The sequence below is a fragment of the Crocuta crocuta genome, unplaced genomic scaffold, assembly GCF_008692635.1.
Source record: "Crocuta crocuta isolate KB4526 unplaced genomic scaffold, BGI_CrCroc_1.0 scaffold479, whole genome shotgun sequence".
NCBI lineage: Eukaryota > Metazoa > Chordata > Mammalia > Carnivora > Hyaenidae > Crocuta > Crocuta crocuta.
Genome location: NW_027531875.1, coordinates 252,741 through 276,693, shown reverse-complemented (window position 1 = coordinate 276,693; position 23,953 = coordinate 252,741). Strand labels below are relative to the sequence as shown.

At 38.5% G+C, this 23,953-nt stretch overlaps 1 protein-coding gene and 1 long non-coding RNA gene across 4 annotated transcripts in view; one reads left to right on the top strand and one right to left on the bottom strand.

The window, feature by feature from the left end:
* The window catches only part of LOC144238994 (uncharacterized), a 316,761-nt gene that overhangs the window by 131,667 nt on the left and 161,141 nt on the right, over positions 1–23,953 (bottom strand). The gene's annotated exons all lie outside the window — the stretch shown is intronic.
* On the top strand, positions 5,063–6,628 carry TMEM74 (transmembrane protein 74). The gene has a single exon (XM_077772946.1). It carries the CDS (start codon positions 5,072–5,074, stop codon positions 5,987–5,989), a length of 918 nt encoding a protein of 305 aa, XP_077629072.1. The 5' UTR covers positions 5,063–5,071; the 3' UTR covers positions 5,990–6,628.

Below are 23,953 nucleotides of genomic sequence, written 5' to 3'. Positions count from 1 at the left end.
TTTATTATATTAATACTGACCTTAAGAAGCTTGCAATTGTTGTTAGAGGGTTAGGCACCTAAGTAAGAAGTTGAGCAATATGCAGTAGTTATCTAGACATATGAGAAATGTCACAAGGCAGTGGATGATAGATACGAAAAATTATCAGGGCTGACAAGTCTTAGTAAAGCTCATAGGAGGCAGAATTTTTGGGGGGCTGGTTTGGAGGAAAAGGGATTCATAACATGATATAACTTAGAATCATTTCAGTAGGGAAACCATAGAGGTCCTCTAATCCAACTAGATGGATGTCTTCTATGACATCACTGATAAATGGTTCTTTTTTTATCCTCTCCAGTAACAGAATTCACTTTCATGAAACATCTTATTTCAGGTTCCTAGAGAGAATAGTATTCCTCATAATCAGCCCCAAATCAACCCTCTTGTTAAATGTAATAGAGCTACCCAAAGATTCCCAGTCCCTGTGTCTGCCATCCTCAGGTGCTCCATTGTATTACAGACATGCTGGCTTGTTTATTACCTTGGCCCTTCTAGCTGTCCTGTAGGGCCTGAAGTAGCCACAGAACTGTGGCCCTGGGAAACCTCTTATGCTTATCCCAGTGCAGTAAATATTATCACCTCTTATGCATGCTGTGCTGCGGAGCATTGCTCAGTATACTGTGGTAGTGAAGAGATCAGGGTTCTGGAATCAGACAGACCCAAGTTAGAATCTTGGCTTTATCAGTTATTAGTTCTGAAACCTTGGGAAAAAGCCACCTTTTCAATTCTCAATTTCTACATTGAAAAATGGGTACAATAATACATGCTCCCTTATAGAGTTGGTGTAAGAATTAAAGATGAGAACACATTAGGAATAATACTACTATTATTGTCATTGGTTCTGCTTTTACCCTTTTAACCTCTTCCTTTTTACCAACCTATAATTATTTAAAGCTAGTTTTTGTTTCCTCTAAGTCTCTTCTGACTAAATATCCCAAGTTCCTTCAGTACTGCCTGTCCAATGTGAATTTAAGTTTCTTCAACTTCTCAATTGCTCTCTTCTTAATATCATATGGTGTCTTTGTGTTCGCTTTTGAATGCAAAGTACTAAAAACAGAATGTATTCCTGCAGGTGTGGTTTGAAGAGATAATCCTCAAAGGATGAAAAAATAGGGAATCGAAAGAAGGATATTCTCACCGGAAAAAAGAGTAATAAGCAATGGAAAAGAAACCACAAATACTCATGGCATGCTTATCAACAAATGGGCCTAACTGGCTAAAAGGGATTCATGGGGGGAAAAATCTTAAAGGGGCTGGATTGTGAAGCCCCTGGAACCATGATACTATGGATTCTATCAATATAAAGGAAAACCAACAAAATTGTCATTATAGAAGATTTACTTATCACTTGGAAGCAAGCAACCACAGTTTATGTAAGCTACTCACAAGTAGCAAAAAGTTACATTACAGCCCTTCTTTTGCTTCCCTCAGATGAAAACAATCAATAGCCCTATGATAGCCCCAAAGGTGATGACGAAAACTTGTTGGAGATGATCCACAAACCACACATTCCTTTTTGTTGTTGGCTGCTGCAATTCACTATGCTTACAAAGCTGGGTGACCCAAAGAAGCTACTTTGCTGTATCCTGGGAGTCATAATTCAGTAGCTTTACCTACAGATTTCCTTATTCCCAAGGCTTTCTTTTCTTGTCTTCTCGTCTTTCTTCCATTCATTCAATTTGTGGAATGCTTAGAACCTTTTGGAGTTCATGCCCTACCTCTGCTGAGTTTCAAGTGTACAACTTCGAACAAATTACTCAACTTCTTTGTAACTCAGTTTCCTCTCTGGTAAAAATGATAATTTTTTGTAGGCCTTTAAAAATTAATTGTGACCATTCAATAAGTTAATGTATCTAAAATAATGAGAAACTGGCAGTAATAATAATGTTAATTTCTGTTATTTTTGGGTCATTACTATTCATAATTCAACAGATACCAGACACTTGGTTAGATATGGAGGATGCATAGGCAAAAAGGGCAATCCCTTACCCTCAATGGTCACATTTCTTCTGATTTTGCACATTTCCTGAACAAAATTTATTTGCTACCATTTATTGTTTTTGTAACCTTGGATAAAATAATTCCTCTGAGCCTTTCCTCATCTGTAGAATGAGGATTAATACAATCTACTTTGAAGGTCTGTTCTATTAAATAAGACAAAATATGCATACTGCCTGGCACAATGTTGAAACTAAATATGCACTCCTTCCCCCATAATCCTGTGGCCCTACCCGCGGCTGGAGGACCCAACCTTGAGTTTAGGACCCAGCGATTTCTTCCAAAGTACCAATCAGGAGTATGAAGGTATAGTGGGAACGTCTTCTGGAAGGGCGAAAGCGAGGAAGAATGAGAAAGCACGGGGTAGGGGGTGGGGCACGGAAGGAGGCCGCCCCTGGACTACAACTCCCGGGATGCTCAGCAAGAAGGACTGCCCCGCCCCGCCCCTCCCAACCGGCACAGCAGGCGCTGCCCACCCCGTGGAGCCCAGCGGCGCGCGGAGGCTACAAGTGCCGCGGCTGGTAATCGGGGGACTTTACCGAGGAGCCGCGCACGAACAGGCGCGCGGTGCTCGAGCCACACGTGGTGGTCAAGGCAAGGGTGAGTGACGGAGAGTGGGACCGGGAGGAGGCGCTGGGGCGAGGGAGAGACCCTGCGAGCCTGGCGGAGCGGCGGAGCAGCGGAGCGCGTCCTCACTCCCTGCCCAAGGTGCTTGCCTTGCCTCAAGGTATTTGGAGAACGCAGCGGGACTGTAGGTGCCCTGAGGTTTACCCAGAATGGATGGATTAATCTCGCAGGGGCCCCGCTTCCCGGTGCTTACTGTGCACCCCCCCACCCCAAACCTCGCACAGTGAGCGCTGGACGGATCCCGAGGTCGCCTGCCCACACCAGCCTCGCCCGTATTACTTAGTTCCAATGCAGATATTAATGTTATTAGTTAATGGCAGACGGAGGAGGCAAAGTGCAAAGTCCGCTCGCTTTGAGGTGCAATTTCATTAACCCGGCTCTTAACTAGAGAGACGGAGAGGCAGGAGACGGAAGGAAAGAGCCTTTCTCTGGTCCCATGGGATTATCCATTCTCTACTGAGGATGGAAGCCCCGGATTACGGAGCTGCAAAGGGAATCGACTGTGCAGCTAGTATATCTCCGATGGAAAGCAGAGTCTATCTTTTCTTTAAAGAGAGAGAGAAGGAGGAGAAGGGAATTAAGTGGAGATTTCTTTCCCTCTTTGTTATAAATGGGAAGTCCCATAAGGGATCCTGCCGCTTTTATCCAAGAAAGTCCAATGTGATGAGTTAATCGTGCCAAAAGTTAATCAGAGCACCTCATGTCTGAGGGAACTGCGAGATGATTTTTCATTTCAGGAATTGATCAAATCCATTATCACCACTTCCTTCCTGGAAATATCCAGCTGTAGGGATCTGTGGACACTTGCTAAAGGAAAGTTCTGGTTCAGTTGGATGTTTTTTTGGACTTGGTGTTTTTGTGTTTTGTTTTCTTTTTCTGTTTTAGTTACAGAGAAACTTTAATAATAGGAGAGAAGTAGCTTTGGTAAAAACAAAACAAACTCTAATGTAAAGCAGAAAGGATGTGGATTCCCTCCCCTCTTATTTTAAGTGAGTTGCCAGGTAGATGTTAGGTGAGCCTTACTTATGCATCTGTGTGGGTTACCAGCCGTTGGAGCTGTGGATTGTGAGCATAATAAGCCCCCAAACCATGGGCTAGATCAGTTATTACTGGGAAGCAAAATAAGGAGGGCCCTTGCTTGAACTGCTATACTTGGTGACAGTGAAAAGTGAGTTTATTCCTTCAAAGGATGGTAGAGTCAGAGAAAGATGGGCAGTTTTCTGCTCAACCCAAAGTTCTATCACAGAAAGATCCCATGCTGTGCTGGGGGTAAGGACATGCCATGGATACAAAGTTCCAAAGGTAATCTTGGAACTTTGGAAATAACCTCTCACCTGCTTACTTCAACAGAACTGTTGACTCTCTGGGTTTATAATTTGTCTTTCACTGTCAGTTTACTTCTAAATAAAAACTTTTGGATGGTCAGTTTGCCATGCGTGTTAGCAAAGTATGAAGAAGGAGAGGAACTGAGACCCCTTCAGACACAGTGAGCAAAGACTAGCAGACCTGTACCTAGAGCAGGTAGGTGTGTTGGGGGGAGGGTTGTGGAGTGGGCTGGCCCCTTGTATTTGGGAGGAATCACACAGTAAGGCATGTTGTCTGCATACTTCTGGGTCCAGAACAAGCTGGTGTCATATACCACAAGGGCTGAGAATGAAAGCACAGTGAACAAGAGGGAGTCTTGAAAACACAGGGCTGTGTGACTAAGATCATTGGATATATGACGTGTAAGGTTAAGAGAGGTGGCTGATCAGGCCAGCCATCTTTTACCCACTTCAGAGTTACTCAGTCAAAATGCTGAGCCCTAGCTCCAATAAAGCCCAGCTGACGGTGACATATTTGTTCATCACTGGTGATGCTCTAAAGCTAATCTGTATTAGAATCTGTTCTGAACTAAAGATGGTGTAAACGTAATTTAACTGAATTGTTGAGAAGTGTGTGCTTCCCCAGGTTCTCCAGAAAATCGCGGCTCTGCTAAAAAAGGTCCTTGCCTTTCTCATTTGTGTCTCTCTACAGGAAAACTGCCTTCTTATTTGAGGGATCCTGTCACAGTAATGTGTGAGTCCTTGGATAAATTTGGCTTGGTGACGGCAATGCTTTCTTCAGAGACACTGCTACTTCCTCTGTGCTCCTCTTCTACCCTGACCTAAGTTTCTCAGTGTTAATCCCGGTGATAAGTCAGAGGATTTGCCCTTTTCACACTTTCTTGCCACTAGGTATCCTCTCCTTTCGTTTAGCCCTTTTAGGACGAACTGGAGCTGAGGTGTCTACAGCTGTGGCTGAAAAGGAGATGGGGACCTCAGGAGTGATACTCTTGGTAGTGCAGCCTTAGCTCTTGTTGGGTTCTTATCTGTGTTGCTATTGGCAGAATTTTCAGAAGCTGCTGGGGGATGTCTGACTAGCTCCGATGGAGCTCCCCTACCTTGCTAAGAAGAGCAGCCAGGCAGTCCTGTGTGATGCTGGGGACTGGCATTCCGGAGGCCCTCCTGGTGGCCAGGCAGATGCAGCAGCCATCAAAGCTGCTCTCCGCTGCCAGAGACACTGTACGTCGACACCAAGAGCAGCTGAGATGGAAGGGTCTAAACTTAGCCCTTCTCCAGCACCCCTCTCCTCCTGTCTGCAAGACAGAGTTATTCAGACAGACTCCTTGCCACTAGGACCTCTCAACTCAGGAAACAACCAAATAACAGCAGGGCGGAAAGTCTGCAATTGCTGCAGCCAGGAATTAGAAACTTCTTTTACCTGTGTGGATGAGAATGTCAACTTAGAGCAAAGGAACCGATGCTCCCCTTCAGCAAAAGGGAGCAATCACCTGGGAGACCTTGGCTGGGGAAATCCAAATGAGTGGTCCCATGAGGCTGCCATATCCTTGATATCTGAAGATGAGGATGATATAAGTTCAGAAGCCCCGTCTTCAGGGAGGTCAGTAGACTATGGTTTCATCAGTGCCATCTTGTTCTTGGTCACTGGCATCTTGCTGGTGATCATCTCTTACATTGTTCCACGGGAAGTGACCGTGGATCCCAACACTGTGGCGGCCCGGGAGATGGAACGCTTGGAGAAGGAGAGCGCAAGGTTGGGAGCTCACCTGGACCGCTGTGTGATTGCGGGACTCTGCCTGCTCACTCTTGGGGGGGTGGTTCTGTCCTGTTTGCTAATGATGTCTATGTGGAAGGGGGAGCTATATCGCCGCAACAGGTTTGCCTCTTCCAAAGAGTCTGCAAAACTCTACGGTTCTTTCAACTTTAGGATGAAAACCAGCACGAATGAAAACACCCTGGAACTGTCCTTGGTGGAGGAAGATGCTCTTGATGCACAGAGTTAATTCTGGTTGTGAACTTCTTGAGGGTCTGTATTAGCATTTTCTATGAAAACCAACCAACCAACCACATTTCTTAAAATTAACAGTGCAGTTTATTTGCTTGTCAGGAAATGCTTATTTCCCAAACCAACAGCCAGTGAGTGTTTTTGTTCTATATGTATTTTTTATTTACAAGAAAAGCGATGTTAAGATGCATTAAGAAACTACAACCAGCTACACCTGTCCTTCTAAAAAGTTGAGATTAATTAATCTATAACAGCTTCTATTTCTATAGCAAAATATTTGTAATAATCAGTGTACAAATGATTTCTTTTTCATGATATGGGGTATTATTCTTTGGACTTTAGGAATTCCTGCACACAGTAGGATCAATTAATAGCTTATTTTGTGAAAAAGAACCTAAGCACTAATCACATAATAAGGCTTACATTTAATTCTCAAAGGTGCTTTTCCATTCTCTTGCTAAATTTTTTCTTCCTCTAATTTGCCTGAGCACTAAAATATAGGGTTTTGAATTTGAATATTTTGAAGCTTGAGGATGTTGATTATTTTTAAAAATGCAAGAACACATATGTTGTATTTAAAATTATTCCTCTGCTCAGAAGTGGTACTAAGTCATTAGAATAAACTTTCTAGTAAAAGAAAAATATATAAATCATTATTAGATCAATCTGAATTTAACCCAGAATGTTAGTGCCAGATATTAGCTGGTGTTGCATGCCCATTTTCTAGATAAAGTAAAATTAATTGCTTCTGTAAATTTCATTTTCTGTTTGTGGTTTAGCCATCATAAAGGTTATCCGAGCTCTTGAAGTCTTATCTTGTTCTCACACCAGAGAAGCAAAGCATAAGACCTTTTTAATATATTTCCAGACATATCAACCTCTAGGCAGGTCAGAGTCATGATTAGCTCAGACACACACACCCAGGTGATGTTTTGTTGTTGTTGTTTGGAGAAAAGGTCCAATACAGTTGCAGCTAGATTCTTAGACTTTTAGAAATTGGTATCACTTACTCTAGGCCAAGCAACAAGCCGTTGCCCCAGGATGGAAGCAGTCCTTAAGCCCTCAGACATAAATAAATAAATAAATAAATAAATAAATAAATAAATAAATAAATAAGGGAAGAGAGACACAGAGAGAGGAAACACTGATTCAGTGGGAACTGCATCCTCACCAAAGCTTGTCTCCTCCTAACGTGGTCTAAATGTCTCTCTCTGTTCCTCATCCAGGCCCTCGGCAACTGTGATGCCTTGCCTTATGATGTTTACACTTGCTCGATGAGAGGCATGATGGGCAAAGTGGTCACAACTTTGCAAAACACACACCCAGTGGCCACACTAACACACTGTCTCCATATGGTTCCGGAAACGGTAGGAAATGCAGCCTCTGGGCTCCTGGGTGGCTCAGTTGGTTAAGCGTCTGACTTCGGCTCAGGTCATGATCTCACAGTTCCTGGGTTCGAGCCCTGCGTGGGGCTCTGTGTTGACAGCTAGCTGAGAGCCTGGAGCCTGTTTCAGATTCTGTATCTCTCTCTGACCCTCCCCTGCTCACGTTGTCTCTCTCTCTCTCAGAAATAAATAAACATTAACAATTTTTTTTACAAAAAGGAAATGCAGCCTCAGAAATAGCTTGCATTTTGCAAATAATCCTTGAGGTGTTTCCATCCTCCCACTGCAAGAGCTCTTTTAATTTCCACTTACTGTATTACTGGGACCTTACAGAGGACTGGAACTTGGAATTTGGGGTGGGAGGGCAGAGATGGGTAAGTGAGAACATGATTTCTTTATAGATTCTAAAGGTTAATTCTAATGCCTGAAGTTTTTGTTATTGAGGACTGGAATATGTGGGTGACTTTGGCTGGCTGAGTGTGTGAGTCAGGATGTTTATGTGAATGAGCTCCTGTGGCTGTCAGAGATTGATTTGATAAGTTAGGTACACTGTGTGTTACTAAGGGTTAAGATGAAATGCAAAAAGGTAGGATCAGAGGATAGTAAAAATAGGGCAGGCGTGTGAAAGAATTATTAGGTAAAAATGAGAATTTACATGGATACCAGAAGTTAGATGTAACTGAACTAATAACTGACTTGGAAATAATTGGGACATCATAAACTTGAGTTTTGTTTTCTATTGCTGGTTCTTTGTGCTTTTTGAACAAAGTTTTTGTTCTGTTATGATTCTCATGTCATGGCTAATGTTGAAGCTGGTTTACCAGCAGGATAAATTTAATATTTTAAAGGTTTAGAAATTATCAGATTCTAATCTGCTTGGGGACCCACCATACATTAAGTTGAAGCAATAGGATAATGATATCTTTGGCTGGGTGAGTAGGTCTGAGCTGTATGTCTTTAAAAAAAAATACACTAAAAACATAACACTTGTTCTTAAAAGCTAAGAGGGATCACCTGAGTTTTGTTTTTATTTATTGGAGAAACATGATTAATTAGCCAAATTGCAGGCTAAACTGAATTAATGTGCAGCCCGATTTTCAGCTCATGAAGGAAGACAAATTTGAGAATCAAGTGTTAGTAAGTCTTTCAGTTATGTAAAATTGGAAAAAGGAGAAAAAGCCAGAGCTTTTCATTTGGAAACATTTAATGAATCTTATAGTGCTACCATATCACATATAGTTCTATATGTGATCTAAAGGATATATATATCTCTATATGTATATATACCATTATATCTGTATATGTATCTTAATTAGGAAAAGGTATGCACGAGGAAAGACCTAACAAGTCAGAATGTATTTCTTCCTTCTGTTCCTTAAAATTTTTAAATTGAAGTATAGTAATCAATGCTTACTTATTTCAAGATTATTTAAATATGTCCATTTATAGGACACATCTCTTTCAAGGTCCTGCTTATGTGATGGCAGACCATTACTCCAAAAAGAAGCAATTCAGAAAATCATCTGGACATCTCCTATAGTGCTGTGTTGACACAGCTCAGATAACTGCCTTAATCACCTTTCCTCCAGTATTCCCTTGTATAGTCCTAGTCGATCCTATCAGTGCGAGAATTCAAGATAAGGATTACCTAAAGTCATGGTAATACAAGCAACAAAAAGCCCTGGACTTTAGATACTATTGTTTCCAATCTGATACAGAGGCTTTTGGCTCAAAATATATTTATTTAGAAGTACTTTGGCAAGATCAGGTGATATGTATTACACACATTGAACAAGATGATAGCTATGGTGGTATTGGTCTTGCTTGGATCCTTCATGGAGATTATGACCTTAAATCTACCTTTTTAACATGATCCTGATTGTTGTCTATGAGAGTTTTTATTGCTAGATATGGAACAGCAAAACTTTTTCAGAGGTTCGTGGTTTAGGTCTTAAACTTTTTATCAGGTGTTAAAAAACTAAGCTAAGTCACTTCCCTTATCTTAAAAGAAAGCAGTTCATTGTTCAGCAGTGCGGTCCAAAGGGGTGAGTATCAGAGAGAAAGATGACTTTCTCCATTACTACTGGGATCTACATGCTGATGGACAGTTTAATCCTCCTAATGAGTTTATTTATTTATTTGTTTGTTTATTTATTTTTTAAATGTTTGCCTATTTTTGAGAGTTTGAGTCAGGGAGGGGCAGAGAAAGACAGGGACAGAGGATCCAAAGCAGGCTTTACTCTGATAGCCAGGCTCTCTGCTGACAGTGGCAAGAACTCACAAACCATGAGATAATGACCTGAGCCAAAGTCAGATGCTCAACCTACAAGCCATCCAGGTGTTCCTGATCCTCCTACTGGCTTTAATAAAAGACTCCTTCTTAGGGCTTAGATACTTGTCTGATACCAGTATCACATGCTTTGATGGCTGCTTAAAATATCTGAGCTTAAAATACCTCCCTCTCCTACTGACTTGTTTTAGGGACCCAATTGGACCAGTGCTGGCACATGTCCTTTGAGGTGCAAATTTAGACAAAGAGATTGCCCTACTAAATTCATTTGTGCCTTCCCTTTGTCCTCCAGTGTAAGGGAAGTGATTGAGTGAGCACTGTGCCACTGAATGTCAGGAATTAGGGTCTGAACCCAAGCAGCTCTACTTTTTGTTACTTCTTGTGACGGGCAAAAATTCTAGGCAAGAACATTTGAACATTTCAGCCTTCATCTATCATATGTGTAACAACAGGCATATGCAAAACCTTACCTGGATTAAACATCTAGAGTTAGAGAAAAAAATGTTCTATTTTATTAGGAGAAGGTTTTTCAATCTGAAGGTCAGATTCCATTGCAGCAATTACTGCCACCACAAAAATGTGGTCTGACCAAAGAGATTCACAACCTTCACCAATGGTTCACCTATTCAGCAAGATTTAATACAGCCAGCTAGATTCCACTGTGACAAAGGAATAAGACAGATCCTTACAGTTTTCTGTAATGGAGTTTGACCTTTCCCAGAACTGGAGATAAAGAATTACTACAATGAAAAGAATTATAATGAAGTCTCATTGGCTTTTCCCAGCATACAAGGGTTCATAAGAGAGAGAATTAACATATCATTGTCTTTCAGCTGATTTTCAGCTAGATCATTTTATGGCTCATAGTACTCCATAATATTCTCTCCTTTCAACTTTTATGGGCAGAAGCCTTGGGAAATAATTTGCCTGATTTGTGCACTGACACTGTACAAAGTAAGAAGTTCTTTTAAATATGTAAAGGTGAAATCCATAATCTGTGGCTTATATTTAAAAGCATACCTGTGGTTTATGTTTATTAATGTGTAAGTTTATGTCCACTCAAGTCTTTGTATGTATTAGGAGAATGTTTTACAATTATAGAACTGTAATATCCAAAGCTACTGTTAGAATAATTTTCTTATAGGAAACGTGGCATGCCTTAACATTGACTTTAAGGATTACAGAAGTCCTTCACAGGTCATGAATGAAGAATTTAGAATCAGTCTCAGAATGAGATTCCATAATTACATAGATCTCTTTTGGCTGGTCAGCATCTCACAGATGTTTGATTTATTTTTTTAACCATTCAATTTCAGGCTCATAAGAGTGTAGCATATTTAGCAGTTATTTTACTATGAATTATGGTTTTATTTCAAGTAAATACAGGCAGAGACAGTACATTCTTTTGCTCCAAGTTTTAGTAATTCTCCTGTGTTTTGGTAAGAGCCAGTCTTAATCTCCCACTGCCATCTTTATGCCTCCTAGCCAAGCTCTGAACAAGTGTTGTACAAGAATGCAGTGATGGATTATTACTATATAGTATATTGAGAGTTTCTATTTTGTGGTTCTCATCATGCCATTAATTTTATTTTTCTTGCCAAACAAGAAAAATAATTTGATGTTGATCATGTGTTTGAATATTCTAAAAGGGCAGTTATTAAGGTTATGGGCTTTTTCTTTGGGCATGTGATGCCTTATATGTTAATAGCAAGTGTGTCGTATCATTTTAAAATAAAACTATTAAGATGTTTCATTGTGTTTGTTAACTTTTATTTATCTGAATATGAATCTGTGATGCTGATTTGGTTGTTTAAGATTATATTTGAAACTATTTGTCCAAAAAATTAAAAGTAATATTTATCCTGAGTCCAATATATCATTTTTCTTGCTACCATATCATTGAACAATGTAAGCCATACTTTATTATTTTACCTTATATGAAATAGTCAAATCTATATGAGTTTACTCAGTATTAAACTTAGACTGTGAATTGCATGATGTGGGAAAAACACATGAATTGTACTTATTGATGTTTTTAAAAATACCTATCTAAATATCTAGAAAACTTTTAGGTGAGAAAAAAGTCAAATTAACTTATGATCCTCCTCTTAAATATCTCTTAATCTACTTTTGATCTCCATTTTCATTTGAAGATGCATAATAATTTATATCATTAAGTGAAATTTTATCCTTATTATGTATTAGTATTGTCAAAGCTGAGAGTTCTAAGGGGACAATTTAAAATGAGGCTTCATATTGCTCCAGTTATTTAAAAATTGGATCAAGATTCTTATGTTCTATAAAGGGAAAAAAAATAGTTTTATATATATATATGTTAACTAGTTACTTATAACTATGTTAAAAACTAGTTATAGATATATTTATATATGTGTTTATATATGTGTGTATAATGTAGGTTTTTTTTTTAATGTTTTATTTATTTCTAGGAGAGAGAGAGAGAGAGACAGCGTGATCAGGGGAGGGTCAGAGAGAGGGAGTCACAGACTGAAACAGGCTCCAGGCTCTGAGCTGGCAGTCAGCACAGAGCCCGACGCGGGTCTCGAACCCACGAACCGCGAGATCATGACCTAAGTGAAAGTCGGACGCTTAACCGACTAAGCCACCCAGGCGCCCCATGTGTAATGTAGTTTCATGTAGTTTTTGAAAGAAGACCTTTCTTCTTCCTCCCTCCCTCCCTTCCTTTTTTAAACCACCTCTGATCATTGGAACGAGCTACATAATGCTGCTACAATTCCACAGTATCTTGTTACATGACTCTTATGGGTCGGCAGGAAGGCTCTTAGAGACCCTGAGTTAGCTACTTTTTCAAATGTTGCTGGTTGTCAGCCTGGAGGGAAAAAGAGAGTCTGAAAGGTCTGGAACAGGCATTGGACCTCCTGGCAACTTGAGCCAGTAATAATGACATAGTTCCAGTCAAGCCAGGAAATGCAGTTCCATCAGTGTCCCGAAATGGGGGAGAGTTAGGGCTGTTGGCAAACACTAATAACCACCACAATTTCTAAGGTCTTTATGTTGTTAAAGCATATTATGTATCAACATAAAAATTCCTACATTCTCTGATGACCGCTTGATCCATTTATTTTTAATATTTTTATACTGAGGGCAAAAAATCCCCCAGAAAAACAACAACAATAAAAAAACCTATTCTATAAACTCCTAGAAACATAGAATTTAGTAGTGCTTTTTAAAGAGAGAAATGATCACGATTTACTTTAAGATTACCTATTAGGATTTTGTTGTCTTATTTTATCATAAAAATTCAGAGATTAAAATACTAATCCTTTCAGTTCATGAGCAGAAGGAAGCATTTTCTTTTTTTTTTTTAATATTTTTATTCATTTCTAGGAGAGAGAGAGAGAGAGAGACAGCGTGAGCAGGGGAGGGTCAGAGAGAGAGGGAGACACAGACTCTGAAATAGGCTCCAGGCTCTGAGCTGGCAGTCAGCACAGAGCCCGACGCGGGGCTCGAACCCACGAACCGCGAGATCATGACCCAAGCGAAAGTCGGACGCTTAACCGACTAAGCCACCCAGGCGCCCCAGGAAGCATTTTCTTAATTCCTTATCATACATGTTAGGGAATTGATCTCTTACTAAACTCTCACCACATTCCTGTGAGCCAAGAATTATTACCTGCATTTTAAAAATAAAGAACTGTAGTCAAATATATTAGATAATTGGCCAAAGTTACACAACTAATAAGCAGTAGAGAAAAGATTGAAACCTAGGACAACTTCACTATAAAGTTATTACTTATTCCAGGTTAGAAGGAATGTTACCCTTCTTGCAACAAGAACGAAACATTCTATACTAGCTATTTCATTTTGTATTCAGCATTTTTTTAAAGTCAAGTAATAGTCATGGGGTTTGAGAAATAAACTCTTTAAGGCAATCGTAGTAATATTTGTTTTAGAGAACATAGCCATTTCACAAAATATAAAAACAAATTAAATCTATCAAAACTCACAGCCATCCTACTCACTGTCCCCACCAAGGTTCAGATGAGCTAATACTGACACTTTCCTCGCAGCTGAAAAGAAAATGTAGTTATTCTTCCTATATGTGCAATAGTTCTCATAGGATTTATGCACTCTCCAATAAGGAGCTCAAAGATGGAAAGAAAGTCATATTTGAGTGCTTACTATGTGCCAGGCATTCCGCTTTCAGGTAATCTTGCTTACTCTTCATAACACATGGTATAATGAGAACTTCATAGTCAGGTAAACAAATGACTTAAAGTTTGAATGCCTGCTCCTCTACTCTTGTCAAGTCATCTGAGCCTCAGTTTCTTTTTTAAGTTCATTTATTTATTTTGAAAGAGAGAGAGCACAAGCAGGGAGTGACAGGGAGACAGTGAGAAAGAGAATCCTGAGCAGGCTCCACACTGTCAGTACAGAGCCCAACAGGGGGGTGGGGGGCTCGAACTCTTGAACTATGAGATCATAACCTGAGCTGAGGTCAGGAGTCAGACGCTTAACCGATTGAGCCACCTGGGCAAGACCTAGTTTCTTCATTTGTAAAATAGGGATAATAGTGTTTGATTTGCAGGATGAAACTTATAAGTGATAAATGAGATGAAGGCTGAGAGGGAACCCTGTCCAGTATTCTATCATTAGGTCCACCATTGTCTTAAGTGGGCTGCTTTGTAACAGCACAATCAAGGTGTTTGGAAGTACTTGGGAGCTATGTTCATGTTGATTAAGTACTGGTTGACAACTGAACTGGGTCATCATCGTGATAAAAAATAATATTCTCCTTTACCTTCTCCCTCTCTCTTCCACATCTTCCTCCTCTGTCTTTTCTCCTTCCCTTCCTCCTCTTCCTTATCCTCCTCCTCCTCATCTCCTCTCCTTCATCATTATTAATCATCGATGTGCAAACTATTCATTTGGAGATCTCTTATTTCTACCATCATAGACATGTCTGATAAAGAAAATTTTATATCTCTTCACAAGACAGAAAATCAATCTGAAAACTGTCTTCCTTAATTGTAAAGTATCATGTGCTAACATCTTGTACCATAAGCCTTCACACCTTGAGTAGACATAACTCCGATCATTAGCTCTAATGTTATATGGCAGAAAACTCTGTCTTTCGAATAGAAGAGTTTTGCCATAAAAAAGTCCAGCAAAATCCTTTTATTTGGTTGAAAAATTTTTTCTTGTTTTTAACATTTTTAGTGTTAAAACTTGAAAGGTACTTTTCAGTATCTGGCAAGAGCTGTTCTTCATTGCCATTTTATCCAGACCAGAGAGTTTGTGTGCTTATATTGAATTTATCTTTGAATTTTATTTCACCTTGTCCATGTTCTACCAAAATAGCAAATTTAACTACCCTGGAATACAGATCACACTAAGAACAATTGCTAAGAGACACAAAGAAATGGAAAAACATTCCATGCTCATGGATAGGAAGAATAAATATAGTTAAGATGTCATTACTACCCAAAGCAATCTACACATTCAATGCAATTCCAATCAAAATTGCACCAGCATACTTCTCAAAACTAGAACAAACTATCCAAAAATTTGTATGGAACCACAAAAGACCCCGAATAGCCAAAGTAATGCTGAAAAATAAAACCAAAATGGGAGGTATCACCATCCCAGACTTTAGCCTCTACTACAAAGCTGTCATCATCAAGACAGTATGGTATCGGCACAAAAACAGACACATAGGCCAATGGAACAGAATTGAGAACTCAGATTTGGACCCAAAAGTATACAGCCAACTAATCTTTGACAAAGCAGGAAAGAGTATCCAATGGAGACTGGTGGATGTCGGGGGAAGGGGGGAGATGGGCATGGAGGAGGGCACTTGTGGGGATGATCACTGGGTGTTATATGGAAACCAGTTTGACAATAAACTATTTGTTAAAAAAATAAAAAATAAATAAATAAAACATTAAAAAAAAGAACAATTGCTAAAAATTGAACCTATTTTCCCTTGATGCTTAAATGGGATAGTCAGCAATGCCTCCTGCTGCTGAGCAGATCCATAGCAGGGGAATTGGGCATACCAGTGAAGGAAGAGAGCAAAGCCAGCACCTGCATTAAATCATACCTTAAACAAGTATTAAGCTCTGGAAAATTCCCTGGTTGTAAACAAAAGTAAAGAGGATTGGGAGAGACTGATACTAGGTCCTAAACAGTAATAGATGAGGCTGAGAGAGTCTCTGAAACATAAAGGTCCATTAATGACATATCTGGATAAATCTTTGAGTCATCTCCCTTGGGAGTTTATGTGCTGTGCGTAAGTAAAAGAGAGAGATCATGGCAGCTTGGTGTCAAGTTATTGCTAGAGAGCAGTGACCCAACCAGGGACTATGATCCCCTCCCCCCCCATTCACCCTTCACTTAGGTGGGGCCACATGACTAATTTGCACAAATGGAATGTGAGCAAAGTGATGTGTGTCACTTCCTGGCTAAAGTAGTTAAGAAAGTTACATACCTTTTACTTCCTTCCTCAATCAGAGTTGACTTTGGCCCTTGCAGAGAAAAAGGCTTTCAAGCCCAAATGGAGGAGGTATAGGTCTGTGCATGTGGGCTATAATGAATAAATAATAAACTGATGTTGAAGGGAGAGCCAAGCATTTCACTTCAAAATATGATGGTCATCATAATTTGGTGGGGAAATCTCCAGTTTCAGTCTCTTTCTTTCCTTTGCAATGACAAATCTATCTAATTCTCAGTCAAAACATCCATAGATATCTATTATGGTGGAGAATCATTAGTACATCATAGTAACAAATGATTTATTAAATTTACTAAACTGATGCCTAAAGAGGTTAATGATGAAAGCTAAAACTATTGAGTGCTTATAATGTCCCAGGCCCCAGTTCTCACATTTGCTCATTTAATCCCCAAAACAATCCTATGAGGTAGGTACTCTGATTACCATAGTGTTATTCATGAACAAAGTTAGATTTACCATTGAATCTATTAGTTTGCCCAAAATATTAGCTCTGACACACAGTTCAGAAGTGACAGAGTTGGGATTCAAACCCAGAGTTTAACTGATTAATACCCTTGCTTAAGTTTAAAGCTAGTAAATGGTGGACTAAGACTTCCCACCCAGGTCTGACACAAAAATCCATGCTCTTTGTATCTATAATAGGCTGCCATTTACTTCTGTAGTTCTTTTCACCTCAACTGCCTGTCCTTCCTTCTGCCAAGGCCAACCTCACTGATGATTACTCACATCATCATTGATCTCTCCCTTCTTTAAATGACCATGGCACTTAGTATCTGTATTCTAAAATTCACTCAGTGTAGGCTGCCTTATATTGATCACTAATTGTTTCATGCATTAGACTTTTCTTTACAATTAAACTTTAAATTCTGGGAGGGCAAGGACCTTCTCTTACCTCCATAGTACCCAGATCAATACTAACTCGTACCAACCACTTGATTGCTCATGACTTGCAGGAATAGAAACATGATGAATTCTCTCATTATGCCAAAAACGAGTAGTCTGGCCCCAATACTAAAGTAGCCTCTTATCCTGGTTTCCAGGATAAGAGAAGAACCCAAAAAAGGAAAAATCCTTTAGAGGAGAGCCACGAAGTGGATTAAAGTTAGAAACCACGACGCAAGGGAAAATGTAAAATGTAACAAATGTAAAAGAACAATGACTTCTACTTGCAGAGCCAAAGGCTAAGGCATGTCTCAGGAAAAATTCACTAGTTTTTAACAGTTGAAATGCAGAAACATTCACTTTCACCAGGAATCAAAACATTCAAACTAAAATATTAAACTGATACAACTTTTTCGTATCAAATTTGGAACATTTTTTTCCTCTTTTTTAAAAGCAAAGCTTAATGTTGCCATGAAAGATACTATCTCATACATAGCTTCACAGGGGCATCAACTAACACATTTCTTTCTGGAACACAAATTAATAGCATGTACCTGGAATCTTCAAAATATTCTTTCTCCCAGTATCCCACGTCAAGAAAACTTAGAATAGAAATATTCAAGGAAATGGCTAAAAGTTGATTTACAAAGATATTTATTACTACCTTAGCTACAAAGTGAAACACTGAAAACAATCTCAGAGCTCAATAGAGGGATTGCTGAGATGAGGTAAGCCCATAAAAGGATCGCTGTAAAACCACTGAAGATTTTCAAAGATTTTTAAGGACATGGAGAAGTGCTCATGAAGCAACATTAAGTGAAGAAGTTCATGATACAGAGCCTTTTCTTGTATATAGCATCATCCCAATTATGTGCTATGTATATATTTATATGTACACAAGACAAGAAGGAACATTAAAGTGTAAATAGCTATCTCTAGAGTAAGGTTATTAGTAATTTGTTTCTTTTGGTGTATTTTCTGAAATTTTCTCTCCTTTTATTTATAAATGTGGTTTTAGTTTTTAACAAGCATTTTTTATAATACAATATGCCAATATTCACATATTTTTGTCTACAACTTAGAATGAACATAATCTACACAACTTTGAAGGAGAGAGAGAGTGGCAATTATTCTCTTATCTTTCTTCTCAGACTTTAAGAGATTTACAACTATTAACTCCTTTAATTTAATCTTCATACGGACCCAATAAGGTAGCTACCATTGTCACCTCAATGTTAATGATGATGAAACAGAGGCACAGAAAGGTATAAAAATTTCCTCAAGGTCACACAGCTAGTAATTTGTGGAAGTAGGATTTGGGCCCATGCACTTAACTGTACTATGACTGTGAAAATTTTTTAAAACAAGAAAATAAAATAAAATCATATTTATGGGGAAAAATAACAATTTATTTTTATATCTTGACTCTCCTGGACTAATATAAGAAGATCAGAAAGCAACATGCAAAGGCACCTGAGTTGGCTCAGTCTGTCAAGTGACTGACTCTTGATTTCAGCTCAGGTCATGATCTCATGGTTCCTGGGTTTAAGCCCCATGTAGGGCTCTGCGCTGACAGTGCGGAGCTTGCTTGGGATAATCTTTCTCTCCCTCTCTCTCTGCCCCTTTCTCTCTCTCTCTCTCTTTCAAAAAAAGACTTACATTATAAAAGCATGATGCTTCTTTGAAAAGAAGAATGAAGAATTCAGTTATCCATCAGGAAGTTATCCATTATGAAATATTATCCTAGAATGACTTATAAGGCAAAATGTGAGAACTTCATTCTCAGTAAGACCATGAAAATGGGATTGGTGATACCTTCTTGCTGAGAGTGGGAGGGTGTCTCTCAAGGACCCCTGCCAGGCCTAGGATTTGGTGACTAATGAAATAATAAACCAGGGTGACCCAGTTTGTTCCATAATTACATGTATACTCTCATCTTTTAAAGGAGTCACAGAGACAAGACTGTCCTTCTTGTAAATATATTTTTGTCTACAACTTAGAATGAACATAATCTACACAACTTTGAAGGAGAGAGAGAGTGGCAATTATTCTCTTATCTTTCTTCTCAGACTTTAATAAGTCAACTGACGAAAAATATAGTAGAGAGAACTTGTCAGCATATTGTCAGGTAAGTATAGGAATTACACCATATAAATAGCTACCATGAATAATTTATTTGGTAGCTAGATGGCATTATTTGTACTGAACTGTATTCATCAGTTTTCCTTCCTCTTCTTATGAGGTTCTTGTGAGTTTAGGTTTTATGTCAGAATATAGGTCAGAGGAAAAAGAAATTATTATCTGTTTAACAATCAAAAATATTCTGACTTGCCAAGAGGACTATAATTATTCTGAGAAGTTGATTTTATTATTGTCAAATTCTTTTTTTTTAAATGTTTTATTTATTTCTGAGAGAGAGAGACAGACAGTCAGACAGACAGACAGAGAGTGTGAGCAGGGGAGGGTCAGAGAGAGATACAGAATCTGAAACAGGCTCCAGGCTCTGATCTGGCTGTCAGCACAGAGCCCGACGCAGGGCTCGGACCCATGAGCTGTGAGATCATGACCTGAGCTGAAGTCAGACGCTTAACCGACTAAGCCACCCAAGTGCCCCTTTTATTGTTGACTTCTATCTAGTTGCAGTAAGAAAAGAGTTTAGTAAAAAAGTTATTAATTTATTTTCTCACTATACCAAACCATACTAGTTTTTAAAAAAGGAATTTTTCCATTTTATAACAGTGGGCCCACTTTGTGGCTTTTTACTCACAGGCTGAACTTCCCCCTTTGAGGGGGAGAGAGGGTGGAAAGTAAAACTACTCTATATAATAAGTAATGAGAACTTGCAAGTTGGGGATAACCATCCAGGAAGAAAAAAGAACAGAGGGAGAAAAGGGCAGAGGGAGAGGGCCTAAGAAAGTCACAGGCTTCAGAAGGAAAAGTCTACTTGGTGACAAATTCCACATTGCAAAGATGGCTTTATGATTTTGAAGATGAGTTATATACATATTTAATATGAAGCTATTCCCTGTTCCTAATTATTCTGTACTCTTTTAATGTCTTCAAAGCTTTCATACAAGTCAGCCATGTATAACAACCTCATGTTTGTAGAACCGTAGAGAATTTAAGGATGGGCAGAGAAGAGAAGGGCAGACCCCTTGGCATTAGAGGCACCAGCAGCTGGGGGTGATGGCTGTTCCAGGTTTCCATGATCTTAGGGAAGCAAACAAAAATTTTAATTAGACCTAACAGCAGCAGGTAGTTGCTGGCAGTAGCAGAAAAACAGGCTGTGGTATATACTGACTCACCTATAATTTCTCCCAGAAATACTAGGAAGGTGATCCTTGTAGGAGGAGGAGCAGATGAAGGGTAAAAGGTGCAAACACGTGTATTACAGGAGTAAATAGGGAAATTGGGGTAGAAGACAACTATTTGTCACGGTTATGTAATTGAACTGTATTCTACAGATAATGGAAGCACTACTGATATTTTCTTTTAAAAATGGCATAATCAGAATTCAGTTTTAGAAAGAAAACTCAGATGCTGGAGAAGAGGACAGGTGGGAAGCAACAGGAAGGGGCCAAGGAGAAATAATAAACTAGAAAAGTGAAGAGACTGAGAGGAGGAAATACCATAGGCATTTCAAAGATCAAATCAGATAAAGTTGATGATTAATGTGAACAAGGGAGAGAGAGTGAGAGAAACTGCTTAGGTAATTTGACAGTAACCAAGGTTTGAAAAGTGCAGGAAGAAGTACTGGGTTTGGTGGAAAGGATATGTTTTCTTTGGGGTATGTGGGGGGCACATCCAAATGAACATGGCTAATGGCCGATGAAAATATGGGTCTAGAGTAGTGGAATGAGGTTGGGCTTATGACATGAAGCTGTGTTTACGCAAAATTAGAACCCAGGGTCTTTCAAATATCTAATGGCCAGTGACTTCATTTTCATGAAAAACTTTACAGATATAAGAATGTAGAAGTATATTATTAGATTTTAATTCATCATCTGTAGGTAAAAGAATAATGCCACTTGAAATCGAAATGTTCCTGGAAAAGCTAGGATGTATGGTTAACTATAATTGTACCTCATCTAGTTCAGAGAAGATTGATGCAATTAATGGTCCTAAACCAAAATTTAACAATAAAAAAGATTAATTAAAAATCAATCAGAAGAGAATATAGATACCAGATATTAGTCAATAACCCACAATAAGTTTGTTAACCTTGAGGTTTCTATTAAACAAAATAAAAGGATAGTGAAGAAATTTGGATCATTATTATGAAGTACTTGATAAAAACAAAGTCTAGGTATTAATTTATAGAAAGAGACACTCCCTGGCACAAAATTCTGAGAGGAATATATCATGTAGATCTTTGCATAAAGAACAATGAGTAATACAATGGAAAATAGTTTTACCAAAGCTACAGAAATGTTCTTCAAATGGATGCTTCCAATATATTACTACAAAGCTGTAATCATAAAGACAATATGGTATTGGCACAAAAACAGACACATAGACCAATGGAATAGAATTGAGAACTCAGAGTTGGACCCAAAAATATACAGCCAACTAACCTTTGACAAAGCAGGAAAGAGTAGCCAATGGAAAAAAGACAGCCTCTTTAACAGATGGTGCTGGGAGAACTGGATAGCAACATGCAGAAGAATGAAACTAGACAACTTTCTCACACAAAATACATACACAAAAATAAACTCAAGATGGATAAAGGACCTGAACGTGAGACAAGAAACCATCAAAACCCTAAAGGAAAAANAGGAAAAGCTACCAGACTACTGAGAGGGGTTCACAAACTCCAGGCTGAAGACCTCTAAAAATCCTAATCAGTTTATCTGGTCTGCCAGTCTAAATTCATGTGATTATATATAATATATAATTATATAAATATAATTATTATATCATACATAATTATATCTAATATAGTAAAAGCTAAGGACATATTATTAAGCCCAAAAGGAAGATATATTTTCAGAAAACTAAGATAATACAGCCCAGCTTGCTTTCTGATGAACTAAGGGAATGGAGCCAAAATTCTCTTGGGCGTTGGATAGTTAACATGCTTCTCTGACATTCAAATACTGGGTTTTTTTTGCAAAACTTCTAAGTATACTGCTCAGTCTCTGGTCTTTTATTCTTGAATTCTCTGATGAGTGCCCACATTGTTAATAATCTGTTTATGAGAGTAAATTTCAAATGCTTCAGGTATCAGACCTATGGGGGAAGAGTTTAAATTCTACTGTGAAAATTTCAGAGGGCCCATTTTATGATGGTGCTTATGGAAGTTCTTAACCTGTCTCCATGAATGGGAGCCCTTAGAGACCTTGCAAAAGTCCCTCTAACTTGGAAAATCATTTTGAATTTATTCAATCAGTTAAATAATTTTCATACCATAAAGGGTGGAGAATATAATTTTGATTTAAAAACTTTGAACATTTATGTTGATAATATATTACCTTGGCCAAAAAGTAAGATCTTCAGTGACTATCTATCTAGAGAACATTCTGATGAATCTAACAAGTTCCAAATGAAATAACCCAATAAACAATACTAATGATAACAATAAGAACAACAACAAAGTTATCCTTAATTACTGCTTTCACTGGGCACCTTCAAATATTATGTCTTAAAATTCTGCTGGATCAGAATACAAAAATACTAGTTCAAAGGGATATATGCACCCCAATATTTATAGCAGCATTATTTGCAGTAGCCAAATTATGGAAACAGCCCAAGTATCTATTCATCTGATGAATGGATAAAGATGTGTGTGTATGTATATGTGTGTGTGTGTGTGTGCGTGTGTGTATAATGGAATATTATTCAGTCATACAAAAGAATGATATCTTGCCATTTGCAATGACATGGATGGAACTAGACAGTTTAATGCTAGGAGAAATAAGTCAATCGGAGAAAAACAAATACCATATGATTTCACTCATATGTGGAATTTCAGAAACAAAACAAAAGAGCAAGGGAAAAAAGAGAGAGAGGCACAGCAAGAAACAGACTCTTAACTACAGAGAACAAACTGATGGTTACCAGAGGGGAGAGGGTGGAAGGGTGGGTAAAAAGGTGATGGGAATTAAGGAGAGCACTTGTGATGAGCACTGGGTGATGTATGAATTGTTGAATCACTATATTGTATACCTGAAACTAATATTATATTGTATGTTAACTAACTGAAATTTAATAAAAACTTAAAAAATAAAAAATAAATAAAATTTTGCTGGATAAGTTCATTTAGTATGCCTACTTAAATATTAGTGAATGCTAATACATGCAAATACTTTCATTGTTAATTGGATTATGTTAATTTACTGAAAATAATCTGACAATGTGGATGTTCCTTTTCCTAATGTTCTGATATGGAAACTGCCCCATTGGGTTATTTAAAGGAAATTTAAAGCTTGTTTTTCAGAGACCTGTTTCTCCCTAATTAGCTATTGTTTCTTTTCATACCCCACTAACAAATCCACCAGCTGTCTCTGCAGAGGCCTGGGCTGACACAGATGAAGGTCACTGATACAGTTATAGCCTGTGAACAAGAAAGGCCCTATATCCTTACCCAAGACAATGAGTCCAAGACCACATACAGTTTATACTGGCTCTCAGAGTCCTACTAGTGACTTCCTGACATCAGGGGCTGAATTTTGCCTCATTTCAATGTTAAGACTCCACCCCAAAAATAACATGGAATGTATGTAACATATATGTTTGCTCAATGCCCATGCTACATCTTTCCTCATGAATAGTCATGTTTCCTTATCCTTTTCATCGATATGTATGGAATCCCAATCCCCATGATTATAAAAATTTGTTCTAAGCCCAGTTGGTTGAGACAGATCTGAGCTTGCCTGCTGTCCCCTCATGTGGCTGCCTCTTGAATAAACCCTT

Excerpts from the sequence above, each read along its gene's own strand:
- TMEM74 (XM_077772946.1), top strand. The coding sequence starts at position 5,072 with ATGGAGCTCCCCTACCTTGCTAAGAAGAGCAGCCAGGCAGTCCTGTGT.